Below are 26,955 nucleotides of genomic sequence, written 5' to 3'. Positions count from 1 at the left end.
GTGCACCTAACACCAACAGGGCTGTTGAATCAAGTGCACCTAACACCAACAGTGCGAAACAAATTTTTAAAAAGCCTTTATCATTGTTGTTTTTTTACAGAAATGTTTGGTGATTGACTAGGAATGGGAATGTTATTCCTGACTGACCTGGGAATCCGGGAACTCCAGGCAGTCCGATGTCTCCCTTCAGCCCTTTGGCACCAGGAAGGCCAGCATTACCCTGGTCACATGATAGGGGAGAGGTCAGGGGTCATCTAATATCCCAATCCCAGATGGAATTTTCAATTTACTTCATACAATCCCAAACCAACCCATATCCCCTATCCCCCGAGTAAGTGTCTATATTTGACACATCCTGATATCAATGGGGGAAGGAGATCCAAGGATCTAAGTTGACTGGTTCCTTACCGGGAATCCGGGCGATCCGAATTCTCCCTTTGCTCCGGGGAAACCAGGCGATCCAGGAATTCCGGGAATTCCCTTCTCACCTTTGGTCCCTCCGCTGCCGACAGGGCCACGGGGACCTTCGGAGCCAGGAGGACCTTCACACGAATAGGTCAAAGGTTAGAGGTCAGAGATAACACTCATCTCAACCTGACATTATAACAATCTATCTCCATGGTTACTGTATAACACTAACATCAACAGTCAACGTAGCATAAAACTGCATGGATAAAAACAACTATTTCAAAACAGTATAAATACAGTATAAAGGGGGAGACTTGAGTGTGTGTTCAAGTGGGTTTTGTGTATTGCGGGGTGTACAGTGTCTGTGTAGGCTATAGTCTTTTGTTAGGCTTCACAACCCATCCTGAAAAGTAAAATGTGGTTAACAAATCATCAACATGGTTAAGTTGTACCCAATTCAACAAAATGCTAGCCTGAGTGCCAGTCTGTTTGTGCTACCATGCTAACAATGACAGCAATGAGTTGGCAAGAGCACAAACGGATCTGGGACCAGGCCAAACAAAATGTACACAGATCAGTTTCATCACCACAGAACAACAAAGGTCATCATCATCAAACCATGGATTCTAACCTGGAGGACCTAGGTATCCCAGAATTCCGGGAATAGCAGAGCCGGTGCGGCAGAATGCGAAGGGTTTAAAACAAGAGGCAAGAGTTAGCATAGATAGATCCACCATCAGCCTAACATCTGACACAACCAAACCTCAGGGCAAACCATATGTTAGGTTTGTGTTTCAATATCGTTATTTCATTTAAATGAACGCCTGTTTGGGATTTGGCTGTGTACATATAAGATACAGTGAACTTATTTGTAAAAGCTAAATAGTGCTAGTTCTTACATATGTAAAGCTAATGGAAAAAATGCTAACAACTTATTGTCTTTAAACTACATGATGCTAAATTCATGTTTATCAACTACATTTTCACGAAATTTGTCAATTCCAAGTTGAACAGAATTACAGTTACTGTTTTTAGTGTTAGAGGTTTGTGTGTTAGCTAACCAATAATTCATTCAGAAATAGTGTCTGTTATAAAAGGTATTGATTATTCAAAGGTGTATGTTACCACATACTGTCCATTTTAAAACATACAAAAATAATTTCAAGCAAAAGTTTAAATCATTTTAGTTATGGTTATTTGACCAGTGTGACTACTCAATCAGAAGAAAAGTGAGATTAGCAGGACTAAAAAAGGAAGGATAAAAAAATTAAGGGAAGAAAATAATTAAGAAATGCTTAATCCACGATCAATCAGCAACACAGTGAGGTTAAGGGTTCTAGATTTGTATTCTAGACCAGGAGAACATGCAGTAGAACAGATGCCTGTGTACTGGAACTCTGACCTTCGGGCCCTGGGTACGGACGAACGTGTCAGCCGAGGGGGAGGGGCCACACCACAGGGGGTGGAGCCAAGACACAGGAAACAGGAAGTACATGTCATACCATCGCTCTCATCCCCCCCACAACTGGAGATGACGCCTATCCTGGCACAGAGCTGGGCTAAGTAGTACTGGGCTCAACACAGCGTTCTATAATATACTATATATGTACATGTACACTGAGTATACAAAACATGCTCTTTCCATGACAGATTGACCAGGTGAATCCAGGTGAAAGCTATGATCCCTTATTGATATCACTTGTTAAAACCACTTCAAACAGTGTAGATGAAGGGGAGGAGACAAGTTAAAGAAGGATTTTTAAGCCTTGAGACAATTTTGACATGGATTGTGTACGTGTGCCATTCAGAGGGTGAATGGTCAAAACAAATATGTAAGTGCCTTTGAAAGGGGTATGGTAGTAGGTGCCAGGCACACTGGTTTATGTCAAGAACTGCAACGCTGCTGGGTCTTTCCTGCTCAACAGTATCAAGAATGGCCCAACACCCAAAGTACATCCAGCCAACTTGACACATCTGTGGGAAGCATTGGAGTCAACATGGGCCAGCATTCCTGTGGAACGCTTTCGACACCTTGTAGAGTCCATGCCCCGACGAATTGAGGCTGTTCTGAGGTCAACAGGAAGGTGGAAGGTGTTCCTAATGTTTGGTATACTCAGTGTATATGTAGCTCTCCAATGTAAGAGACACTTTTGGGAGGTATTTTGAGAATCAAGATGATAAAGAATCTTACTTAAAGTACAGCGCAAGTGATGTGAGGAAATCAAATTAGAAGACGGTATAGAGCAGGGGTGTCAAACATACGGCCAGCGGACAGGATCCGGGTGGTTAAAAAGTAAAAAAGTTTTAATTTAAAAAAATATATATCTTTGATTTTGGCGGGGGGGGACAAACTCAATATAAAGTTACTAAAACCAAATCAAAACTGTGTAGAAATTCTAATGTAAATTCTAATTCATATAGTTGTTGATGGTGTACAGCTCACTAACAATCACCAAAATGAAAGCTAGAAAGTCGGGGAGCACTGAAAATTCCAAATATTATGGATAGAAGACTACATTGTTTGCAAATTGTGACTGCGAGAAATATTACAGGTTTTCAGTGCGGTCCTCAGGACCTCTTTGAAGCCCGAATGCGGCCCCCAGGCAAAATTAGTTTGACACTTCCTGGTATCGAGGATTATAGACCTATAGTAACCTATAGTGATCCCCTTTTAGACACCTTATCAATGTAACTACGTCTAAGGGAGTTTAAATTATGTTTAATTGTGGTCTTAATGTTCTAACTGAGCCCAACTCTGTGCTAAAGTCTGGCGTTGTGATTCAGGTGCTGAGGTGCAGTTGGACACACATGGCCCATGCAGGACAAACAGTTGACTGACACACAGATCACTGTGGGAGAAACAGAGACGAGTCACAGACAAACCTTCTCAGTCTTCCCTAGACTCCAGTAGCCTATTGATAATACTGGATCAATTGTGTTGTGGTCTAGGGACTAGGGACCACAATGGAAATAAGTATTTAAAATGTATGTATTGTGTGAATATGTATATTTCTTTTGCTGGCTAATAAAATCAATCAATCAATCAGTGTTCAGTTGAACAGTGTATTATTCCTTTAATAAATGACACGGATCTAAAGTGAGAATACTTTATAGTTAATTCCTTAACTGTATAATACAGGGGTTCAACGCTATATGGGCAGTCAATGAGATCTATTTGACCGACTACGCCAACGTTGTATTGGCAACGTTCAGTCAAACCCATCGATACCCCTTTGACTTACAACACTATTCTCACTTTTATAGATAATGGCGGTGATACATCTTGTTTCTAGATAGTCTAGGTTCTTTGTTGTTGATACGGAGTTGAATCCACCAAATATAAGCATTCGTTTCCGAGGCTTTTGAAACCCCTTCTCTAATGCATAGTTAGACCTGTTTACAGGTTTGACTCTAGTTCGTCTGCTTCACACCAACGTCACATAATTAAACAATTAGGATATAGAACACCAAACAACACACGAGACACACGCACATCAACCCTGTAGACAGATCAGGATCCGTTCCCCTGTAACCCGAAAGGGGGGGGGAGGGGGTGAGGAGACACACGAATGGAGAGATGATTGACAAACAGATGGCTGGATTGATGGATGGATGGATGGATGGATGGAGGACGTAGACAACAACGTGTGGTCGCCCCCCCATGCTCTGATGTTGGGGGCGTAGCTGGAACCCAGACGGCGAGGGAGACACAGTGATTGGTGCGTGTTGGCGGCGCACCCCAACATTGTGTAGTGAGGGGGTAAGGGGGTGGGGGACGTTTGGTTGCATAGTGGTGGTGGTGGTGGTGAAACAATCGGTTCGGTTCAGTGCTCAGTGTATCACAACGATGGTGATTTGACTGACAGTGTGTGTTTGTGCTCAGTGACATATAGCTGATCTGGGACCAGTGTGGATTGACAAAGAGGTTCACATCTCATGCAAATCAATGGGATTAACATAAAGCATTCACATAAAGAGCTGCAGATAGGCCATGTTTGCTGCCTGGTTTTTACTTGGGTATGCGTGTGTGTATACAATGTGTGTGTGTGTGTGTGTGTGTGTGTATGCCATGTGTCAGAGAGAAAATCTATTAATAATCTATCTATCGAATTTCCTTCCCAGTCCATGACTTGATACATTTGAAACTTTTAACTATACCATACACTGCAACCAGGAGGCTCCAGACTTCAAAATGGCCAGAAAACCAGGCAGCAACATTGGCTTAAAGGTGATGGAGTGAATTCATAACATACCTCCTCTTCCAGGGGGTCCGGGGGGGCCGGCGTTACCTTTGGGACCCTGGAGGGCCACACCTGGGGCGCCAGGGGGCCCAACGCTGCCAGGGGACCCAGGCAGGCCAGGGAAACCCATCTCTCCCTTCTGACCAGGGAAGCCAGGGCTACCGGAAGAACCAGGGGCGCCAAGATCTCCCTTAGCACCTGTGGGGAACAGACGGCAACAACACAAGGTCCTTTCATAGTCAGAATCCCTTTAATTCAACAAGCACATTGACAAATACCCAGAATGTGACCTGGTGAAATGGTGCTGCCAGCAATAGACACATGTAAAGAAAGAATACAGCTAGAGGAATTTACACAAAGTCAACGTACAGCATATACAACAGAAATAAAGTCAACATAAAACATAGAACATTTGGTGTGGTGGGGGAGAAGTGGTGATTGAAGGATGTTGGTAGTAGTTAGTAGAGTAGTAGTGGTTGTTGTCGACTTTTATTGATAGAAAAATAGATGAATAGTTGTATATGGTCTATAGTCTGTTATCAGCTACGGTAGCGGTTTGTTTGTCTGTCATTCAGGAGCGAGTGTAGAGTGTATGTATGGTTTGTGTGAGAGTAACAAAGACAGTCAGTCAGGTGGGGTGAGTCTCACCTGGTAATCCTGGGAGACCAGGAGAACCGGGGCCACCGAAACCAGGAAGACCTGTAGGAGAAGAGGATCATGGGAAAAAGAGGAGTTTCGTTTTAGACATCCAACTAATAAAATAACACTTTGGTCTTACTGCATAATATCACCATAACAAGCACAAAATCCTTGTGAACAATTACATTTTGGATAATTTAGTTTTATCATTTTGACTACAACTTTGGGGTATTGTCGACAGTTGAACTAAGCTCATGAGGCATTTATAAGTTGTATCATTCAAGAATCAATGGGTATATATTAATAATTTAAAAGTAAAAAAATGGAAGTAACAATCACAGATTGCTCCTTTAAGTGACTACGCCAACTACCTGGGTCTCCTTTGACTCCCGCTGGTCCAGGGATTCCGTCACGACCCGCCTGACCCTTGTCCCCTGGGAACCCAGGTGATCCGGCACGGCCGTTCTCTCCCGGTCGGCCGGGTGGTCCGCTGAGACCGGGGTTACCGGGGATACCATCCAGACCCTTAGGCCCGGGAATCCCGGGAGAACCTAGAGGAAGTACCAGAAAGACAGCCGGACAGATTTAATGACATAGGTAGCTGGATATGAGATGAAGGCTTGGAAGAATATCATACACCTGATCCTTCTTTTACTATCCAATGCTTGTGGTTAGACCGTAGCACCGTAACCATTAGTTACCTTGGAATCCTGGGAGGCCGGGGTCACCTTTGGCGCCAGGGCCGCCAGGAAACCCTGGAAGACCTGGTGTTCCAGGGTTTCCTTTTACTCCGTTTTGCCCGGGGAATCCTGACTGACCGGGCTCACCCTGAGAGAGAGATAGAGAGAGAGGGAAAGGGAGAGCAGGAGAGAGGGAGACAAAGGAATAAAGTTGCATTGCAGACTAATAGTACAAGCTCTACAACTACTGATTATAACAATACCAACTTTATCAATGAAGCAGATTTTCCATATTACTCAAATATCATTCAGAATGAGTATACAGTTCCCTTTGAAACAGGTAAACTCATCTAAACTTGGACAGAGATCTAGACTTACGCATAAAGGCACACACGGTTCTATGCGGTACTGGTTCTATACGGTTCTAGACTGTTCTAAAGGGTTCTAGAGTAGAGGGTTCCATACCTTGGGACCTGTAGCTCCTGGGGAACCAAAACCAGGGGAACCGGGCTCTCCCTTAGCTCCAGGGAACCCTGGTGCTCCTGAACTACCGGGTCCACCCGACCGACCTGATTGACCCGGAGTTCCTTTCGCCCCTGTGGGTCCTGTGACATCATCATAAATGGACAATAAGATTGGTGTAGTCAGATAAATGGAGTTCAGTGACAACACTCTAACTAATTGTGACTAATCTAGCAATCAATATATGGATCAAACTGTATTTGTATACTTGTTTTTTCCATCATTAAACTGTTACAGAAAACCTGCTGTAACAAAATAAAAGTATTCAGGTATGTCAATTCATAACGGCCAGCGTTTCTATGAACATGGAGAGCTGAGAGTGGCCAAATCTCGGGGGTTATGGGAAGTCTTTACACTTAAAAAAAAAAGTATTCTTGATTAAATTTCAGTGCAAAGAATATAGGAATGACAGGTCAATAAACATAACATTTCGGCGATGGTGATGGTGGGGATATGAGGTTATAGAACATGATGGTGGGAATATGAGGTTATGGGGATATGTGGTTATAACACATGATGGTGGGGATATGAGGTATTAGAACATGATTGTGGGGATATGAGGTTATTAAACATGATGGTGGGGATATAAGGTTATAGAACATGATGGTGGGGATATGAGGTTATAGAACATGATGGTGGGGATATGAGGTTATAGAACATGATGGTGGGGATATGTGGTTATAACACATGATGGTGGGGATATGAGGTATTAGAACATGATGGTGGGGATATGAGGTTATTAAACATGATGGTGGGGATATCAGGTTATAGAACATGATGGTGGGGATATGAGGTTATAGAACATGATGGTGGGGATATGAGGTTATAGAACATGATGGTGGGGATATCAGGTTATAGAACATGATGGTGGGGATATGAGGTTATAGAACATGATGGTGGGGATATGTGGTTATAGAACATGATAGTGGGGATATGAGGTTATAACACATGATGGTGGGGTATGAGGTTATAGAACATGATGGTGGGGTATGAGGTTATAGAACATGATAGTGGGGATATGAGGTTATAACACATGATGGTGGGGTATGAGGTTATAGAACATGATGGTGGGGTATGAGGTTATAGAACATGATAGTGGGGATATGAGGTTATAACACATGATGGTGGGGTATGTGGTTATAGAACATGATAGTGGGGATATGAGGTTATAACACATGATGGTGGGGATATGTGGTTATAACACATGATGGTGGGGATATGAGGTATTAGAACATGATGGTGGGGATATGAGGTTATTAAACATGATGGTGGGGATATCAGGTTATAGAACATGATGGTGGGGATATGAGGTTATAGAACATGATAGTGGGGATATGAGGTTATAGAACATGATGGTGGGGATATGAGGTTATAGAACATGATAGTGGGGATATGAGGTTATTAAACATGATGGTGGGGATATGAGGTTATAGAACATGATGGTGGGGATATGAGGTTATAGAACATGATGGTGGGGATATGTGGTTATAGAACATGATGGTGGGGATATGAGGTTATAGAACATGATGGTGGGGATATGTGGTTATAGAACATGATAGTGGGGATATGAGGTTATAACACATGATGGTGGGGTATGAGGTTATAGAACATGATGGTGGGGTATGAGGTTATAGAACATGATAGTGGGGATATGAGGTTATAACACATGATGGTGGGGTATGAGGTTATAGAACATGATGGTGGGGTATGAGGTTATAGAACATGATAGTGGGGATATGAGGTTATAACACATGATGGTGGGGTATGTGGTTATAGAACATGATAGTGGGGATATGAGGTTATAACACATGATGGTGGGGATATGAGGTTATAGAACATGATGGTGGGGTATGAGGTTATAGAACATGATGGTGGGGTATGAGGTTATAGAACATGATGGTGGGGAAATGAGGTTATAGAACATGATGGTGGGGATATGAGGTTATAACACATGATGGTGGAGATACGAGGTTATAGAACATGATGGTGGGGATATGAGGTTATAACATATGATGGTGGGGATATGAGGTTATAGAACATGATGGTGGGGATATGAGGTTATAACACATGATGGTGGGGATATGAGGTTATAACACATGATGGTGGGGATTTGAGGTTATTAAACATGATGGTGGGGATATGAGGTTATAGAACATGATGGTGGGGATATGAGGTTATAGAACATGATGGTGGGGATATGAGGTTATAGAACATGATGGTGGGGATATGTGGTTATAACACATGATGGTGGGGATATGAGGTTATAGAACATGATGGTGGGGATATGAGGTTATAGAACATGATGGTGGGGATATGTGGTTATAGAACATGATGGTGGGGATATGTGGTTATAACACATGATGGTGGGGATATGAGGTTATTATACATGATGGTGGGGATATGAGGTTATAGAACATGATGGTGGGGATATGTGGTTATAACACATGATGGTGGGGATATGAGGTTATTATACATGATGGTGGGGATATGTGGTTATAGAACATGATGGTGGGGATATGAGGTTATAACACATGATGGTGGGGATATGAGGTTATTAAACATGATGGTGGGGATACGAGGTTATAGAACATGATGGTGGGGATATGAGGTTATAGAACATGATGGTGGGGATATGTGGTTATAACACATGATGGTGGGGATATGTGGTTATAGAACATGATGGTGGGGATATGAGGTTATAGAACATGATGGTGGGGATATGTGGTTATAACACATGATGGTGGGGATATGAGGTTATAGAACATGATGGTGGGGATATGAGGTTATAGAACATGATGGTGGGGATATGAGGTTATAGAACATGATGGTGGGGATATGAGGTTATAGAACATGATGGTGGGGATATGAGGTTATAGAACATGATGGTGGGGATATGAGGTTATAATATATGATGGTGGGGATATGAGGTTATAGAACATGATGGTGGGGATATGAGGTTATAGAACATGATGGTGGGGATATGAGGTTATAGAACATGATGGTGGGGTATGAGGTTATAGAACATGATGGTGGGGATATGAGGTTATTAAACATGATGGTGGGGATATGAGGTTATAGAACATGATGGTGGGGATATGAGGTTATAGAACATGATGGTGGGGATATGAGGTTATAGAACATGATGGTGGGGATATGAGGTTATAACACATGATGGTGGGGATATGAGGTTATAGAACATGATTGTGGGGATATGAGGTTATAACACATGATGGTGGGGATATGTGGTTATAGAACATGATGGTGGGGATACGAGGTTATAGAACATGATGGTGGGGATATGAGGTTATAACACATGATGGTGGGGATATGTGGTTATAGAACATGATGGTGGGGATATGAGGTTATAGAACATGATGGTGGGGATATGAGGTTATTAAACATGATGGTGGGGATATGTGGTTATAACACATGATGGTGGGGATATGTGGTTATAACACATGATGGTGGGGATACGAGGTTATAGAACATGATGGTGGGGATATGAGGTTATAACACATGATGGTGGGGATATGTGGTTATAGAACATGATGGTGGGGATATGAGGTTATAACACATGATGGTGGGGATATGAGGTTATAACACATGATGGTGGGGATATGTGGTTATAACACATGATGGTGGGGATATGAGGTTATAGAACATGATGGTGGGGATATGAGGTTATTAAACATGATGGTGGGGATATGTGGTTATAGAACATGATGGTGGGGATATGAGGTTATAGAACATGATGGTGGGGATATGAGGTTATAACACATGATGGTGGGGATATATGGTTATAGAATATGATGGTGGGGATACGAGGTTATAGAACATGATGGTGGGGATATGAGGTTATAGAACATGATGGTGGGGATATGAGCTTATTAAACATGATGGTGGGGATATGAGGTTATAGAACATGATGGTGGGGATATGAGGTTATAGAACATGATGGTGGGGATATGAGGTTATAGAACATGATGGTGGGGATATGAGGTTATAGAACATGATGGTGGGGATATGAGGTTATTAAACATGATGGTGGGGATATGAGGTTATAGAACATGATGGAGGGGATACGAGGTTATAGAACATGATGGTGGGGATATGTGGTTATAACACATGATGGTGGGGATATGAGGTTATAGAACATGATGGTGGGGATATGAGGTTATAGAACATGATGGTGGGGATATGAGGTTATTAAACATGATGGTGGGGATATGAGGTTATAGAACATGATGGTGGGGAAATGAGGTTATAGAACATGATGGTGGGGATATGAGGTTATAGAACATGATGGTGGGGATATGAGGGTATAGAACATGATGGTGGGGATATGAGGTTATTAAACACGATGGGGATATGAGGTTATAGAACATGATGGTGGGGATATGTGGTTTTAACACATGATGGTGGGGATATGAGGTTATAGGACATGATGGTGGGGATATGAGGTTATAGAACATGATGGTGGGGATATGGGGCGGTCTAATACCCACCTGGGAAGCCCATCTCTCCCATGTTGCCTTTCGCTCCTGGGGCTCCTGGTGAGCCTGGTCCTCCAGGGATACCTGCGTCTCCTTTGGGACCTGAACAGAGCAGAGAGGAAAGTTAGTGTTCAGTAGAGGACATTATGGGGCTTAATCATATCTTGAGATATGCGTGTAACTTGGACATATGCATGTTTTATAAGCCCATTTGGGTTGAGCATCCTGAAGATGCAAGACACTCACAATAAAATGATAAATGTACACGTCAAAGGCACATTGAAGTCAACAGGAAAAGTAGGATGATTGTACTAGTGTTCAGTAGAGGACCTTCTGAAGGGATGACTGTACTAGTGTTCAGTAGAGGTCATTATGGAGGGATGAGTGTACTAGTGTTCAGTAGAGGTCATTATGGAGGGATGAGTGTACTAGTGTTCAGTGGAGGTCATTATGCAGGGATGACTGTACTAGTGTTCAGTAGAGGTCATTATGGAGGGATGACTGTACTAGTGTTCAGTAGAGGTCATTATGGAGGGATGACTGTACTAGTGTTCAGTAGAGGTCATTATGGAGGGATGAGTGTACTAGTGTTCAGTGGAGGTCATTATGCAGGGATGACTGTACTAGTGTTCAGTAGAGGTCCTTATGGAGGGATGACTGTACTAGTGTTCAGTAGAGGTCATTATGGAGGATGACTGTCTGTGTTCAAAATTATGGAGGGATGAGTGTACTAGTGTTCAGTTGAGGTCATTATGCAGGGATGACTGTACTAGTGTTCAGTAGAGGTCATTATGGAGGGATGACTGTACTAGTGTTCAGTAGAGGTCATTATGGAAGGATGAGTGTGCTAGAGGATGAGTTTCTAGATAGTATGATTATACCTTGAGGTCCTGGCAACCCAGGTCGTCCGTCCTGTCCTGGTATACCAGCATCTCCAGGGAGACCAGGGATACCCTTTTGACCTGGCAGTCCTCCCAAACCTACACAACACAAAAAAACACAGGAAACAGTAAGGACAGTGAGACAAAGCTGCATTCTTAGCAGTCTACATCAGTCAGTCAGAAACAGGCAGATAGAGACAGACAGACAGATAAACAAACAGAGAGAAAGACGTACCTGGAGCTCCTGGTTCTCCCTTGCCACCCTTCAGTTCCTGGGGAGGAATGCTGGGTCCTGGGAGTCCCGCGATACCGGGCTCTCCCCTGTCTCCCTTCAAACCTGAACCGCCGGGCCCACCTGGTCGCCCTGGGAAACCATCGTCACCTGGAGGAAGGAGACACAGAGTCAGAGGGTCTATTATCGAAGACACATACAGTACCAATGTGTGTGTGTACCATTGTGTGTGTTTATGTGTTTGTGTGTGGGTTCCTTATAGCTAGCGCAGCAGATGTTTTGGACTAGTTTGTTTGAATGTAAGACTTGTGGTCATATTAACAGCGGAGCACATTAATGTTATAAAGTTATTGTTCAATTTATCGTTATCGTGATAATTCAGTCAATTTGTCATGATATGGATTTGTGTCCATATCGCCCAGCTCTAGTGTGTGTGTGTGTGTGTGTGTGTGTGTGTGTGTGTGTGTGTGTGTGTGTGCGCGTACCTTTAGGTCCAGGGAAGCCGGGGGCTCCGGGGTTCCCAGGGGATCCCAGAGGTCCAGGAGCTCCCATCACACCCATGTCTCCTTTACCACCTGTTGATGGACAGACTTTTGACTGGCAATTCCCCATCAAGGTCAGCGACACTGTCTGTGTCCCAAATGGCACCCTATTCCCTATATAGTGCATTACTTTTGACTAGTTCATATATAGGGAATAGGGTGCTATTTGGGATGGCGATAGAGTAACAACAATGTCCAACAGAAAACAAAGAGAGAGAAAGGTAGTCAGTGTGACATCATACTGGCCAGTCCATATTCCATTTTTTATTTAACTTTTATTTAACTAGGCAAGTCAGTTAAGAACAAATTCGTATTTACAATGACGGCCTACCCCAGCCCCCTAACCCGGACGACGCTGGGCCAATTGTGCGCCGCCCTATTGAACTCCCAATCACGGCCAGTTGTGATACAGCCCAGAATTGAACCAGGGTCTGTAGTGACGCCTCTAGCACTGAGATGCAGTGCCTTAGACCGCCGCGCCACTCGGGAGCCCATATACTGTATGTAGATTACACAGAAAGCGATTTGGAACCAGACATAGACGAGACTGAAATAAACACACAGGCTGCATTATCACATGCAGCCCAATTCTGACCTTATGCCACTAATTAGTCTTTTGACCAATCAGATCAGATCTTTTGCCATTAATTGGGCAAAAGATCAGAATTGGGCTGCCTATGTAAACCAGCAATAGACTCTGATTTCTTATAGTCCATTCATAACACAGAAAAAGATTGAAAACTAGTCCGACAGAGACTAAAACAGACACATAGATTAGGTAGGTTTGATGTTGGTCTCGGTCTGTTATCCTACCAGGCAGGCCAGGCAGTCCGTCTCGGCCAGGGCCGCCAGGGTTACCCTGTGGTCCAACTACCCCGGGGCTGCCGGGGAAACCGGGACTTCCTCTGTCGCCTGGCAACCCTGGAATGTCCAGGCCAGGAGGACCGGGGTCTCCCTTCTCTCCGTTGGCACCTGAGTACCCTGAAATGCCAGGAATAAATGACAGAGTGAGGACAGATTCTCACTTCCTGATCAGCATCTGTCCATTATCTATAACCTCAGAGAAGGTCAATTTGGACAAATGCCAAAGAGAATATTTGGTCTTACGCACATTTGATGGACAATAAATATTTTTGAACTTGACTAAGTGCTAGTGGAATCTCTCTACTTATGATTAGTGACTATTCAACACATTATAAAGGTTCCATTTGTCAGTCCAGAATAGGTCAAATAACCTCATTTTCTATTATTGTCTCTTTTTAAAATTTGTTTATGCTTTATTTAACCTTTATTTAACTAGGCAAGTCAGTTAAGAACAAATTCTTATTTACAATGACGGCCTACACCGGCCAAATCCGGACGACGCTGGGCCAATTGTGCGCCGCACTATGGGACTCCCAATTACAGCCAGTTGTGATACAGCCTGGACTCAAACCAGGGTGTCTGTAGTGACCAGGGTGTCTGTAGCACTGAGATGCTGTGCCTTAGACCGCTGCGTCACTCGGGAGCCCCAAGAGTAAAGATAGCTGGAGTAAAGATGTCACACCAAACAGATGCACAGTCCCTTAACCAATCAACCAATCACACAGAAATACAGTACCAATCAACCAATCAGCTGCCAGATAGAGACTATAGTCCAGACAGGCTGTGGTACAATACCTTTCTCGCCTTGAGGTCAAAGGTCAGAGGACGGCGGGTATTGAGGGCGTATATTCAAAATGGGGCGGAGTGGATGAGGAACATCACAGAGTAAGAAAGACAGGTGGGGAAGGGGGGATGAGGGTTTACAATGCTCTACGTCTATCCAACATGACATACTGCACATGATGATGGTGCCTTCAGAACTGTGAGTTCCATGAGTGGAGGTGAATAAAGAGTTAGTTATTTTGTGTGGCAGGCACAAAAGAAGAGTGTGGCTAATGACATACAGTTGAAGTCGGAAGTTTACATACACCTTAACCAAATACATTTAAACTCGGTTTTTCATAATTCCTGACACTTAATCCAAGTAAAAAGTCCCTGTCTTAGGTCAGATAGGATCACCACTTTATTTGAAGAATGTGAAATGTCAGAATAATAGTAGAGAATGATTTATTTCAGATTTATTTCTTTCATCACATTCCCAGTGGGTCAGAAGTTTACATACACTCAATTAGTATTTGGTAGCATTGCCTTTAAATTGTTTAACTTTGGTCAAACATTACGGGTAGCCTTCCACAAGCTTCCCACAATAAGTTGGGTGAAGTTTGGCCCATTCCTCCTGACAGAGCTGGTGTAACTGAATCAGGTTTGTAGGCCTCCTTGCTCGCACACGCTTTTTCAGTTCTGCCCACAAATGTTCTATAGGATTGAGGTCAGGGCTTTGTGATGGCCACTTCAATGCCTTGACTTTGTTGTCCTTAAGCCATTTTGCCACAACTTTGGAAGTATGCTTGGGGTCATTGTCCATTTAGAAGACCCATTTGCGACCAAGCTTTAACTTCCTGACTGATGTCTTGAGATGTTGCTTCAATATATCCACATCATTTTCCTTCCTCATGCTGCCATCTATTTTGTGAAGTGCACCAGTCCCTCCTGCAGCAAAGCACCCCCACAACATGATGCTGCCACCCCCTTGCTTCACGGTTGGGATGGTGTTCTTCAGCTTCCAAGCCTCCCCCTTTTTCCTCCAAACATAATGATGGTCATTATGGCCAAACAGTTTTATTTTTGTTTCATCAGACCAGAGGACATTTATCCAAAAAGTATGATCATTGTCCCCATGTGCAGTTGCAAACCGTAGTCTGGCTTTTTTACGGCGGTTTTGGAGCAGTGGCTTCTTCCTTGCTGAGCGGCCTTTCAGGTTATGACGATATAGGACTCGTTTTACTGTGGATATAGATACTTTTGTACCTGTTTCCTCCAGCATCTTCACAAGGTCCTTTGCTGTTGTTCTGGGATTGATTTGCACTTTTCGCACCAAAGTACGTTCATCTCTAGGAGACAGAACGCGTCTCCTTCCTGAGCGGTATGACGGCTGCGTGGTCCCATGGTGTTTATACTTGCGTACTATTGTTTGTACAGATGAACGTGGTACCTTCAGGCATTTGTAAATTGCTCCCAAGGATGAGCCAGACTTGTGAAGGTCTACAATTATTTTTCTGAGGTCTTGGCTGATTTCTTTAGATTTTCCCATGATGTCAAGCAAAGAGGCACTGAGTTTGAAGGTAGGCCTTGAAATACATCCACAGGTACACCTCCAATTGACTCAAATTATGTCAATTAGCCTATCAGAAGCTTCTAAAGCCATGACATCATTTTCGGGAATTTTCCAAGCTGTTTAAAGGCACAATCAACTTAGTGTATGTAAACTTCTGACCCACTGGAATTGTGATACAGTGAATTATAAGTGAAATAATCTGTCTATAAACAATTGTTGGAAAAATTACTTGTGTCATGCACAAAGTAGATGTCCTAACCGACTTGCCAAAACTATAGTTGTTAACAAGAAATTTGTGGAGTGGTTGAAAAATGTGTTTTAATGACTCCAACCTGGGTGTACGTAAACTTCCGACTTCAACTGTATTCGTTTTAAAGAGGAAGGCAAATTGTGTTTAAGAGTGAACAATGTGGCAAAAACAAGTGCAGGAAAAGTGGACTTAGAATTGTGTGGGTGGGTGATAGCTAACAGCTTCACAAGTGGGCATCGCCAAAGAGACGAGAGATGAGAAGAAGAATAAGAATAAGAGTGAACTCCCAAGATCAGGGTACGGTTACCATCAATGACTGATAACCCAGAATGCATCTCTCTGGGATGCAAACTTCACATGATCACCCATGGTGACATCATTCAGTGCACAACAAAGAAACAAACCCTTTACACACCCTTTAACCTCTTACAAACTGTTTACAAACTATTTGGTGCTCAAAAGCCTTGCAGAAGAATGGTGTTACTTTCCTAATAACAAGCGTGACAATGTAGCATGAACCACATAGCCAGTCCATTGAGATGCTGTACATAATAAACATTCATATAAGTTATGAGTATGTGGTGAAGGTGATAATGCACATACCAATCTGTGACTGAGACAATACATTCGAGATAACACATATTGAGTCATCTCAACAGAATGTTAACGCGTTGAAAACAAAAATAGAACAAAAGATTATATTTCGAAAAAAATACAGCAGAAATATACATACATATATATGAAATTGTTTTCTCATGAATTAGACTTTGCAGAGGTTGAATATGATAAAAATTCTTAGCATTACGTACAAATGATGGTGATACTACAAGGTCCGCTGTAAGCAACTAGATACAAATGCCATAAATCAAACTAGATGTCAATCTCTAATCAAACTATTAATCTATAAATCAAACCTGATTTTCGTCTAGTCAAAGGTCAGCTAGGTTGTCTTACCTGGAGAGCCCATGGGTCCTGGGGGTCCAATGGGGCCGGGGATGCCCTGAGAGCCGATGGAGGGCGAACCTGGAGGTCCACGGGCTCCGGGTATACCATTGATACCAGAGTCACCTGGAAGAGACAAACAAATACAGAACACACATACCTGTTAACAAAATAATACCAACTGGCTAGCTACCTAACAGGTGTACCAGGGATACCAGAGTAACCTGGGAGACAGACAGGTACAGAACACACACTTGTTAAAATGGCAATACCAACTAACTAGCTGGCTAACAGAATATGTTTAATCTGGACCAGTGGTGGCTCCTCAGGGGAGGACCATCCTCCTCAGTGAATTTCAGATTTTTTATTATATGGCTTTACTGTCAGTGGTTTCAAATTAAAGTGCCTTTTAAGATTACTAAGTTATTATTTACTCTTTTTAACAGCTAGTTTCCGTCCTCCTCTGGGTACATTGACTTCAGTACAAAACCTAGAAGTCTAGAAAACCTTGAAAACCTATGTTCTCACCCCCTTCCATTGACTTACACAGTAATTATGACAACTTTCAGAGGACATTCTCCAACCTATCAAAGCTCTTGCAGTGTGAACTGACATGTTGTCCAGCCAATCAAAGGATCAGAGAATTAATCTAGTACTAAAAGCATAAACTACAGATAGCTAGCACTGCAGTACGTTAAAGTAGTAGTAGAAGTAGTAGAAAGACAATAGTTGAACAGTTTTGAACAAATTCATTTCCTTAAAAGAAATCAAGAGCATCATGTAGTAGCGTAAACCTATCGATGTTACATTGAGCTGGGTGAATGGAATATGAATGACAGTCATCCAATATGCTGTAATATAAAAAAGGCCTCGCTCATAAAACAATTATCGTCCTCCCTCTTCTTAAACAGCACCGATGGACACCGATCTGGACTAAGTATAACTTTTATTGAAGACACCACTGAGCATGCTTTTAGTCTAGAACTAGTCTTAACCTGTTTCTGGAAAAATCAGACCAGAAATAATGAGGCAAGATTAGAGTATGATGTTGTTGATCTATAAAAAGAGTAAATAATAACTTAAACGGCACTTTAATTTGAAACCACTGAGAGAAAAGCCATATTTTCAGTATAGGTGGATCTTCAGTGTTCCTAAGCTCCTAACTCCAACCGACTACACCAATAAAAGTTGGAACCGTACCTTTGGCACCAGGGCCACCGTCGAAGCCGGAACGTCCGGGCGAGCCGGGGTTGCCGGGGAAACCGGAGTCTCCTTTGGGTCCAGGTAATCCTTTGGGTCCAGGGAAGCCTGGAGGGCCCTGGGGACCTGGCAGCCCGAATCCTGGCTCTCCCTATCACACACACACAAATAGAAAACTCAAATTAATACCCAAACACACACAAATGTAGACCTTGTTAACATTTTTTGAAATATATTTTTTATTTAACCTTTAGTTAACTAGGCAAGTCAGTTAAGAACTGGTGCTGGGATTAAAAATAAAAACAAATTAAATAAAAATATAGGACAAAACACACGACGAGAGACAACACAACACTACATAAAGAGAGACCTAAGATAACAACATAGCATGGCAGCAACACATGACAACACAGCATGGTAGCAACACAACATGACAACAACATGATAGCAACACAACATGGCAGCAGCACAACATGGTACAAACATAATTGGGCACAGACAACAGCACAAAGGGCAATACATCACGCAAAGCAGCCACAACTGTCAGTAAGAGTGTCCATGATTCGAGTCTCTGAATGAAGAGATTGAGATAAAACTGTCCAGTTTGAGTGTTTGTTGCAGCTCGTTCCAGTCGCTAGCTGCAGCGAACTGAAAAGACGAGCGACCCAGGGATGTGTGTGCTTTGGGGACCTTTAACAGAATGTGACTGGCAGAACGGGTGTTGTATGTGTAGGATGAGGGCTGCAGTAGATATCTCAGATAGGGGGAGTGAGGCCAATTCGTTTTGTTAGTGAAGCCTACCAGCGTTTTTCCCCTTGCTCCTGTCTTTTCTATAGTTCCTGTTTTCTAGTTTTCCCCTCGTTGACCATTCTGCCTGCCCTGACCCTGAGACTGCCTGCCATCCTGTACCTTGCCCCACCACACTGGATTATTGACCTCTGCCTGCCCTGACCCTGAGACTGCCTGCCGTCCTGTACCTTTTGGACTCTGATCTGGATTACTGACCTCTGTCTGCTAGGTCAAGGTCTGTCGTTTAGCCTGCTCCCTTTTCTAGTAATAAACTTTTCTTACTTCGACACTGTCTGCATCTGGGTCTTCCCTAATACGTGATAGTACGAACAGGTCATGACCGACCCAGCAGACTCAGACCAGCTCCACAATGCTGTCTCCCTGGTAAGGAGCCACCATTGGACGACACGAGGAGTTACTACAATGTCTTATGGAGGCACTCCAAACCCTGGCAGAACGCCATGACAAGGTGTTCAAGACTTTGCTGGAGCAACTCTACGGATTCCTCACTGGACAGCGGGTCACTCACAATACCACTCCCATCAACCTACGAGTGTCAGGGAACCACAGCGAGGCAATCCAATGTATGCTGATTAAGTTTCCTCAGGTTCCTGTGGTATTGGGATTCTCTTGGCTCCAGCAACACAATCTCTTATTGATTGGACTGCTGGTGCCATTATAGGCTGGAGCCCATTCTGCCACGCCCATTGCCTGAAGTCAGCATAGCCTGCCCCGGGACATCTTCCGGTGGCCTCGGGAAGTTGCCCCGGACCTCTCCCCCATTTCCGCGGAGTACTAGGACCTCCGGGAGGTTTTCAGTAAGACCCGGGCCACTTTACTTCCTCCGCACCAACCCTATGACTGCGGGATCGACCTTCTCCCAGGCACCACACTGCCCCGGGGATGACTGTACTCTCTGTCGGGTCCGGCGAATAAGGCAATGGAGACCTACATAGAGGACATCCTAGCTACAGGGTTCATCCGTCCTTCTGCCTCCCCCGCCGGCGCAGGGTTCTTCTTTGTGGAGAAGAAGGACAAAACCCTGCGCCCGTGCATCGACTACAGGGGCCTCAACGACATCACGGTGAAGAACCGCTACCCACTACCACTCATCTCCTCTGCCTTCGAGCCGCTCCAGGGAACCACTGTGTTCTCCAAGCTGGACCTACGGAATGCCTACCACCTGGTGCGGATACAGGAAGGGGCGAGTGGAAGACAGCCTTCAACATGGTCAGCGGTCACTACGAGTATCTGGTCATGCCATTTGTCCTTACCAACGCCCCAGCTGTGTTCCAGGCTCTGGTTAATAATGTTCTCAGAGACATGTTGAACCGGTTCATCTTCGTCTACCTCGATGACATCCTTGTCTTCTCCCGCTCCGCCCAAGAACACGTGCTCCACATCCGACACATCCTCCTGGAGAACCAGCTTTTTGTGACCACGGAGAAGTGCGAAATCCATCACTCCACCATCCCCTTCCTGGGTTACATCATCGCTACAGGGAGTGTACAGGTGGATCCTGGGAAGGTGAGAGCGGTGGTGGATTGGCCCCAGCCTACGTCCAGGGTGCAGCTGCAACGTTTCCTGGGATTCTCCAACTTTTATTGCCGCTTTATCCGGGGTTACCGCACCCTGGCTTCCCCCCTGTCTGCACTCACCTCTCCCAAGGTTCCGTTCACGTGGTCCCCAGCTGCTGACCGGGCGTTCCAGGATCTCAAACACCGTTTCACCACAGCTCCCATCTTTGTTCATCCGCCAGTTCATGGTGGAGGCCGATAATCCGGATGTCAGAGTGGGGGCTGTCCTGTCCCAGTGTTCTGCCCTGGACCTCAAGGTGCATCCCTGTGCCTTCTCCCACCGCCTCAACACCACAGAGAGGAACTACGATGTGGGGAACCGTGAGCTTCTTGTGGTGAAGATGGTGTTGGAGGAGTGGAGGCACTGGTTGGAGGGGGCGGAACATCCGTTCATTGTGTGGACCGACACAAGAACCTGGAATATCTCTGTACTGCCAAGCGTCTCAATTCCAGGCAAGCTAGGTGGGCCCTGCTCTTCATACGGTTCAACTTCTCCCTCTCCTACCGACCAGGATCCAAGAACATCAAGCCAGATGCGCTGTCAAGCTGCTATAGCCCCGCAGCTACACCCTCTAACCCCAAGACCATCCTTCACACCTTGTGTCTGGCAAGGCACTCAGCTGGGGAATAGGGAAGCATGTCCGTGAGGCGCAGAATTCCCAGACGAACCCCTGGGGGGGCCAGACAACCAGATGTTTGTGCATGATGCTGTCCGCTCCTCGGTCCTGGAGTGGGCCCACTCCTCCAGGCTTGCCTGCCACCCGGGCTCCCGTTGGACCCTGCCCTTTGTGCGACAACGCTTTTGGTGGCCTACCATGGTCCCGGACGTTCGTTGCCGGCTGCACGCAGAACAAGACTCTTTGTCAAGCTCCAGCTGGTCTTTTTCAACCACGGCCTGTCCCTCATCGTCCCTGGTCTCACATATCCCTGGACTTCGTCACGGGTCTTCCCCCGACTGATGGCAACACAGTAGAGGACCGGTTTTCCAAAGCCGCCCACCTTATTCCTCTTCCCAAGCTCTCCCTCTGCTAAAGAGACGGCCTAACTCAAGGTGCAGCATGTCTTCCGGATCCATGGACTCCCGGTAGACATGGGTCCTCAATTCTCATCCCGGTTCCAGTCAGCTCTTCAGGGCATCATGGCTGCTGGGAGGGAAACCCTTCATCCACCTCTTCTACGATTTGAAACTTTCAGTCGCTTGTGCTCTGTTAAATCCTGTGTGTTAAACCCAGTCTGACCTTCGGTTGGGAGGAAAAGCTATACTGCTAGCTAAATGTGGTGTGGCCATGTTCCTTCGACTGCCCTGTGCAGGTCTGTCTACATTCAGTCTTAACCTTAGCTTGATACAATGCTATCCAGTTTGGATTCTCATTGCTATAATTCCCTTTGGAATTAGCTGGATTTATGCATAAGTTGGTCATCAAATTTGGTCTGATCTTTATCTAAGTCACAACAATAGACAAACATAGTGTGCTTAAACTAATAATGCACAAAATAATGCACAGCACACCAACATCAAAACCTCATCCCAACTGTAAAGTATGGTGGAGGGAGCATCATGGTTTGGGGCTGCTTTGCTGCCTCAGGGCCTGGACAGCTTGCTATCATCGACGGAAAAATGAATTCTCAAGTTTATCAAGACTTTTTGCAGGAGAATGTATGGCTATCTGTCCGCAAATTGAAGCTCAACAGAAGTTGGGTGATGCAACAGGACAATGACCCAAAACACAGAAGTAAATCTACAACAGAATGGCTTCAACAGAAGAAAATACCCCTTCTGGAGTGGCCCAGTCAGAGTCCTGACCTCAACCCGATTGAGATGCTGTGGCATGACCTCAAGAGAGCAGTTCACACCAGACATCCCAAGAATATTTCTGAACTGAAACAGTTTTGTAAAGAGGAATGGTGCAAAAATCATCCTGACCGTTGTGCAGGTCTGATCCGCAACTATAGAAAACGTTTGGTTGAGGTTATTGCTGCCAACGGAGAGTCAACCAGTTATTAAATCCAAGGGTTCACATACTTTTCCCCCCCTGCACTGTGAATGTTTACACAGGGTGTTCAATAAAGACATGAAAACATATAACTGTTTGTGTGTTATTAGTTTAAGCAGACTGCGTTTGTCTATTATTGTGACCTAAATGAAGATCAGATCAAATTTTATGACCAAAATCCAGGTATTTCCAAAGGATTCACATACTTTTTCTTGACACTGTAAATGACTATGTTAATCTGTAACTAGTACAGCATTAAAATCCATCTATAGCAGTGTCGTTGTGGTACGTACCTTAGCTCCAGGTCCACCTGGCTCACCGGGGAGGCCGTCCACTCCTGGTCTTCCTGGACCTCCGGGACTACCTGGCACACCAGATGAGCCTGGGAATCCTGCGGGTGGGGACAGGTGAGTGATTGTGATAATTGTTTATAGTATAAGGCACTACTGTAAAACACTCAAATCACTCTGTGCAATGGTGCTATGAGCGAGATCATGGCTGTGCCATCTTGTGTGGACGTCAGGGCCTTAAGCCTAGTCCGAGACTAAAAAGCATGTTCAATGGAGATTCTCCATTGAAAACGCTTCTTAGTCCAGGACTAGGCTTAATCTGTGTTCCGGAAATCGGTCCATGAAGTTTATATTATAACCATATAGGTGACAGTGAATGTATACCTGCCCAGGTATTTAGTGTTTACCTTTAGCGCCGGGGGGTCCTGGCAGTCCAATGCCGGAGAGGCCGGGGTCGCCCTTGGCACCTGGTAAGCCGGGGAAACCGGGCTGTCCTGGCCCGCCGGGGTTGCCTGTGGACACAGAAATTAACACTTTGTTTTGGCAAACATTTACTACACTACTACTAAACAGTTCGCTAGCGTATACTTCATAGAATTAGATCAAATATTCCCCCAAACAACACCAAACATCTGTGCTGTCTGTTACCTTACTTCCGTCGTCATCATTCTGGATGAAAGCTTATGCCTATCCATTCAGGTGAATGTGAACCTGTGCAGGTAAAGATGTTATTTACCTGGGTTTCCAGGAAGACCCGGGTCTCCATCCTGTCCCCTGGGTCCTGGGAGTCCCTTCTCTGCTATCGTTTGACCCGGCTCACCTTTAGTGCCTATAGATCAGGGGTCAAAGGCCAAGGGTCAAAGGTTAGGGAATAAGGTTACAAGAGAGTTGTTGTCATAGAAGAGCAGCAGGTAAAGCGAATGGTAAAAGTATGATACCAATGAAATAACACAACCTTCCAGGACCCCAGGTGTGTCGATGTATCTCACTTTTATCAACATTTCAGTTACTACACTTTTAGAAAAAAAGGGTTCCAAAAAGGTTCTTTGGCTGTCCCCATAGAAAAACCCTTTTTGGTTCCAGGTAGAACCCTTCAGGGGTTCCATGTAGAACCCTCTGTGGAACGGGTTCAAGAAGGAATCCAAAAGGGTTCTACCTGGAGCCAAAAGGCTTCTACCGTGAACCATAAAGGGTTCTTCAAAAGGTTCTCTATGGGGAGAGTTGAAGAACCCTTTTAGGTTCTAGAAAGCACTTTTTTTTTATAAGAGTGGACATCCCTGGTTTTCAAGTATATCAGCCAACATATCTTACCTGGTGCTCCAGGTGTTCCCGTTCTCCCTGAGACGCCCTGCACACCCTTCTCTCCAGGGGGCCCCTGGGGGCCGAAGCCTGGGGATCCGGGGACACCCCTGTCACCTGGGAGACCCTGCAGACCGGGCTCACCCGGAGGCCCTCGCTCACCCTTCACTAACAGAGAGCCCTGCAGAGGAGTGTAGAGGGGTTAATATAGAATGCTATGTAGTGGGAGAAATGGATGGATGGACAGATGGAGATAGGGAAAGAGGTAAGGTGAAGGGATGGATGGCTGGAGGGAGAGAGGAACAGTTGGATGGGATGGATGGATGGATGGATGGAAAGGGAGGGATGAATAGAGGGATGGAAGGAGACGTGAATGGATGAGGTGGGATGGATGGATAGATGGGTGGAGGAAGGTGGTGAGGGATAGAGAGCAGGAGGGATAGATAGAAAGAAGATAAGGTTGATGGATGAGTGGAGAGAGGAAAGGATGAGGGTGTGGATGGGACGGATTAATAAATATATGAATAGATAAATGGAGGGAAGGAGAGAGATGGACACTTTGCTACTCACAGATGTTCCTTTGGGTCCAGGAGCTCCAGGAACTCCATTGCGACCAGGTCCTCCGTCCAGACCAGGCAGGCCAGGGGGTCCGGGGAACCCTGTGTCTCCCTTGTCGCCCCTCACCCCATCCACAGCAATAGCCTCACCTGGGTCACCCTTCTCTCCTGGGAAACCAGGTGCACCCTGGGGACCAGGCAAACCCTGGGGGAGAGAGGGATGGAGGAGAGAGAGATGGAAGGATGGAGGGGTCATTTAGTTACTCTATCACGGCTACTCTAGACTACTCTACAAATTAAATCTAATCTTGGATTAAAAAGCATTTTCTATGGAGATTATTGTTTAATAGTCCAGAACTAGGCTTAATCGGTGTCTGGGAAACCGGCTCCAAGTAAGTCAGTCTGTAGGTTACTATAAAGTTGTGTAGACCCAGCTTCAAACCAGTTTCAAACCAGGAAGTGACAAACAGGAAGTACTTACAGAAGAACCTGAGGGCCCTGGGCCACCTGGATATCCTCTGTCACCTTTAACCCCTGGTCCTCCTGGTCCACCTGAGAGAGGGAGGAGAGAGGAGAGAGGGTGGAGAGAGAGGTGTTGTGTACAGTATTGTGTTACAGTGGCCTGCACATTGTGAAATCAGGTGTGTGTTTTCTCCTCTCTACTCGGTCTTATTCCCTACCAGGTGAGGATATAAAAAACAGGTAGGGAGATAGGTGACCAGGTGAGAGGGGTGCAGTCTTACCTGGGAACCCAGGAGGTCCAGGAGGGCCTGGTGCTCCAGGGATGGAGTTCCCACGTGAGAAACAGTTCACACAGGTTTCTCCCTTGTCACCTGAGAGAGACAGACAAGTAAGTAAGTAGGTAGGTAAGGGGAAAGACAGACATAGAAGCCAGTTGGGATCATTTCAATGATACATTTGTTTGTTCATTATTAGCCACACTACCGTAACACAATACTGTACATAACACCTCTCTCTCATGACAATACTCTGGAAGTATACAACAGAGAACACACAAGAAAACAAACAAACCCTACTCTCTCTCTCTGTCTCTCTGTCCGACTCACCTTTCTGTCCGGTCTCTCCTTGAAACCCTCTGTCTCCTTGTTGTCCTGGTAACCCGGGGGCCCCTCCTAAACAGTTACCGCCCCCTGTGGAGACCCCTGCGGCCCCGGGAGGGCCTGGTGGTCCCTGAAGCCCAGGGGCCCCATTTCGTCCTGGGGGCCCAGGGCGGGAGATGCCTGGCTGGCCCTCGTCTCCCTTCTGGCCCCTCTCTCCTGGGAAGCCTGGGGAACCGGGTTGGCCTACACCTCCGGTACCTGGGGTTCCTGGTTGTCCTGGAGGACCTGAGAGACCTGGGGAGGACAGGGTCAAAGGGGAAAGGTCACCATGAAAACTGGATTTTGCTCTGTATTCACCAAGCCTCTTAAAGTAGCAGTGTTGATCTAGGACTAGGTCCTCCGTATTCATATAATCTTATTCCTTATGATCTAAACATCTAAAACTAATACTGGATCAGCTCTGAGTCGCTTTATGAATATAAGCGGGTCGTTAAACTAATTCCGTGCCTTTCGAGAAGTATAACTTGTTTGTTTTTTTAAACGTTGGATTTCAACAAATTGTAAGATTCTGTCATAAAGAGCACATGTTCAACTTCATAAAAAAACTGTTTTCCCATCCCAAGAGGTTAAATTACAAAATGACAAAGTGCCTATTAAGTGTCAAATAAAGTAAGAGGTTTGACTGTAACAGGGTTAAATCATCCTAAATCAGCAATAAATCCCCTCGTGACAGCGTTGAATGGAAGCTCGTTGTGTGCAACAGGAAGTGGTAATCGAATGCAAGCCACAGAAAATAAAATGAAAATGTTAAAACATTTCTAGCCTTTTTATTTATGGGTAACGGGGTTGATGTGTTATGCTCGAACCGCTCAGTTTTCCACCACAAAACACCAGAAAATAGTCAAAATGAGTAGAACCTGTTCACCTGCTTTTACTCTATGATTTGAGTACTAGATGTTCAAAGTATTATATATATATATATATACTGCTCAAAAAAATAAAGGGAACACTTAAACAACACATCCTAGATCTGAATGAAATAAATAATCTTATTAAATACTTTTTTCTTTACATAGTTGAATGTGCTGACAACAAAATAACACAAAAATAATCAATGGAAATCCAATTTATCAACCCATGGAGGTCTGGATTTGGAGTC

General features: G+C 44.8%; 1 protein-coding gene across 2 annotated transcripts in view; it reads right to left on the bottom strand.

The window, feature by feature from the left end:
* The window catches only part of col4a5 (collagen, type IV, alpha 5 (Alport syndrome)), an 87,582-nt gene that overhangs the window by 13,806 nt on the left and 46,821 nt on the right, over positions 1–26,955 (bottom strand). Inside the window, exons 19-42 of one of the 2 annotated variants that reach the window (XM_014207140.2) lie at positions 25,803–26,090; positions 25,479–25,568; positions 25,217–25,287; positions 24,749–24,940; positions 24,191–24,359; positions 23,616–23,708; positions 23,287–23,391; positions 22,883–22,980; positions 18,230–18,380; positions 17,042–17,155; positions 13,452–13,619; positions 12,582–12,671; positions 12,100–12,246; positions 11,865–11,963; positions 10,996–11,085; positions 6,434–6,573; positions 5,990–6,116; positions 5,660–5,839; positions 5,298–5,348; positions 4,662–4,847; positions 1,811–1,819; positions 1,040–1,048; positions 409–542; positions 148–220 (exon numbers count right to left, since the gene is read on the bottom strand). In XM_014207140.2, coding sequence (XP_014062615.1) covers positions 148–220; positions 409–542; positions 1,040–1,048; positions 1,811–1,819; positions 4,662–4,847; positions 5,298–5,348; positions 5,660–5,839; positions 5,990–6,116; positions 6,434–6,573; positions 10,996–11,085; positions 11,865–11,963; positions 12,100–12,246; positions 12,582–12,671; positions 13,452–13,619; positions 17,042–17,155; positions 18,230–18,380; positions 22,883–22,980; positions 23,287–23,391; positions 23,616–23,708; positions 24,191–24,359; positions 24,749–24,940; positions 25,217–25,287; positions 25,479–25,568; positions 25,803–26,090 — 2,874 coding nt within the window. The remainder of the gene's footprint in view (positions 1–147; positions 221–408; positions 543–1,039; positions 1,049–1,810; positions 1,820–4,661; positions 4,848–5,297; positions 5,349–5,659; positions 5,840–5,989; positions 6,117–6,433; positions 6,574–10,995; positions 11,086–11,864; positions 11,964–12,099; positions 12,247–12,581; positions 12,672–13,451; positions 13,620–17,041; positions 17,156–18,229; positions 18,381–22,882; positions 22,981–23,286; positions 23,392–23,615; positions 23,709–24,190; positions 24,360–24,748; positions 24,941–25,216; positions 25,288–25,478; positions 25,569–25,802; positions 26,091–26,955) is intronic. The other variant, XM_014207141.2, reaches the window with a different exon arrangement.

The sequence above is a fragment of the Salmo salar genome, chromosome ssa07 (assembly GCF_905237065.1).
Source record: "Salmo salar chromosome ssa07, Ssal_v3.1, whole genome shotgun sequence".
Lineage (NCBI taxonomy): Eukaryota > Metazoa > Chordata > Actinopteri > Salmoniformes > Salmonidae > Salmo > Salmo salar.
The sequence above is the reverse complement of the archived record's forward strand: the minus strand, read 5'-3'. Positions and strand labels throughout refer to the sequence as shown.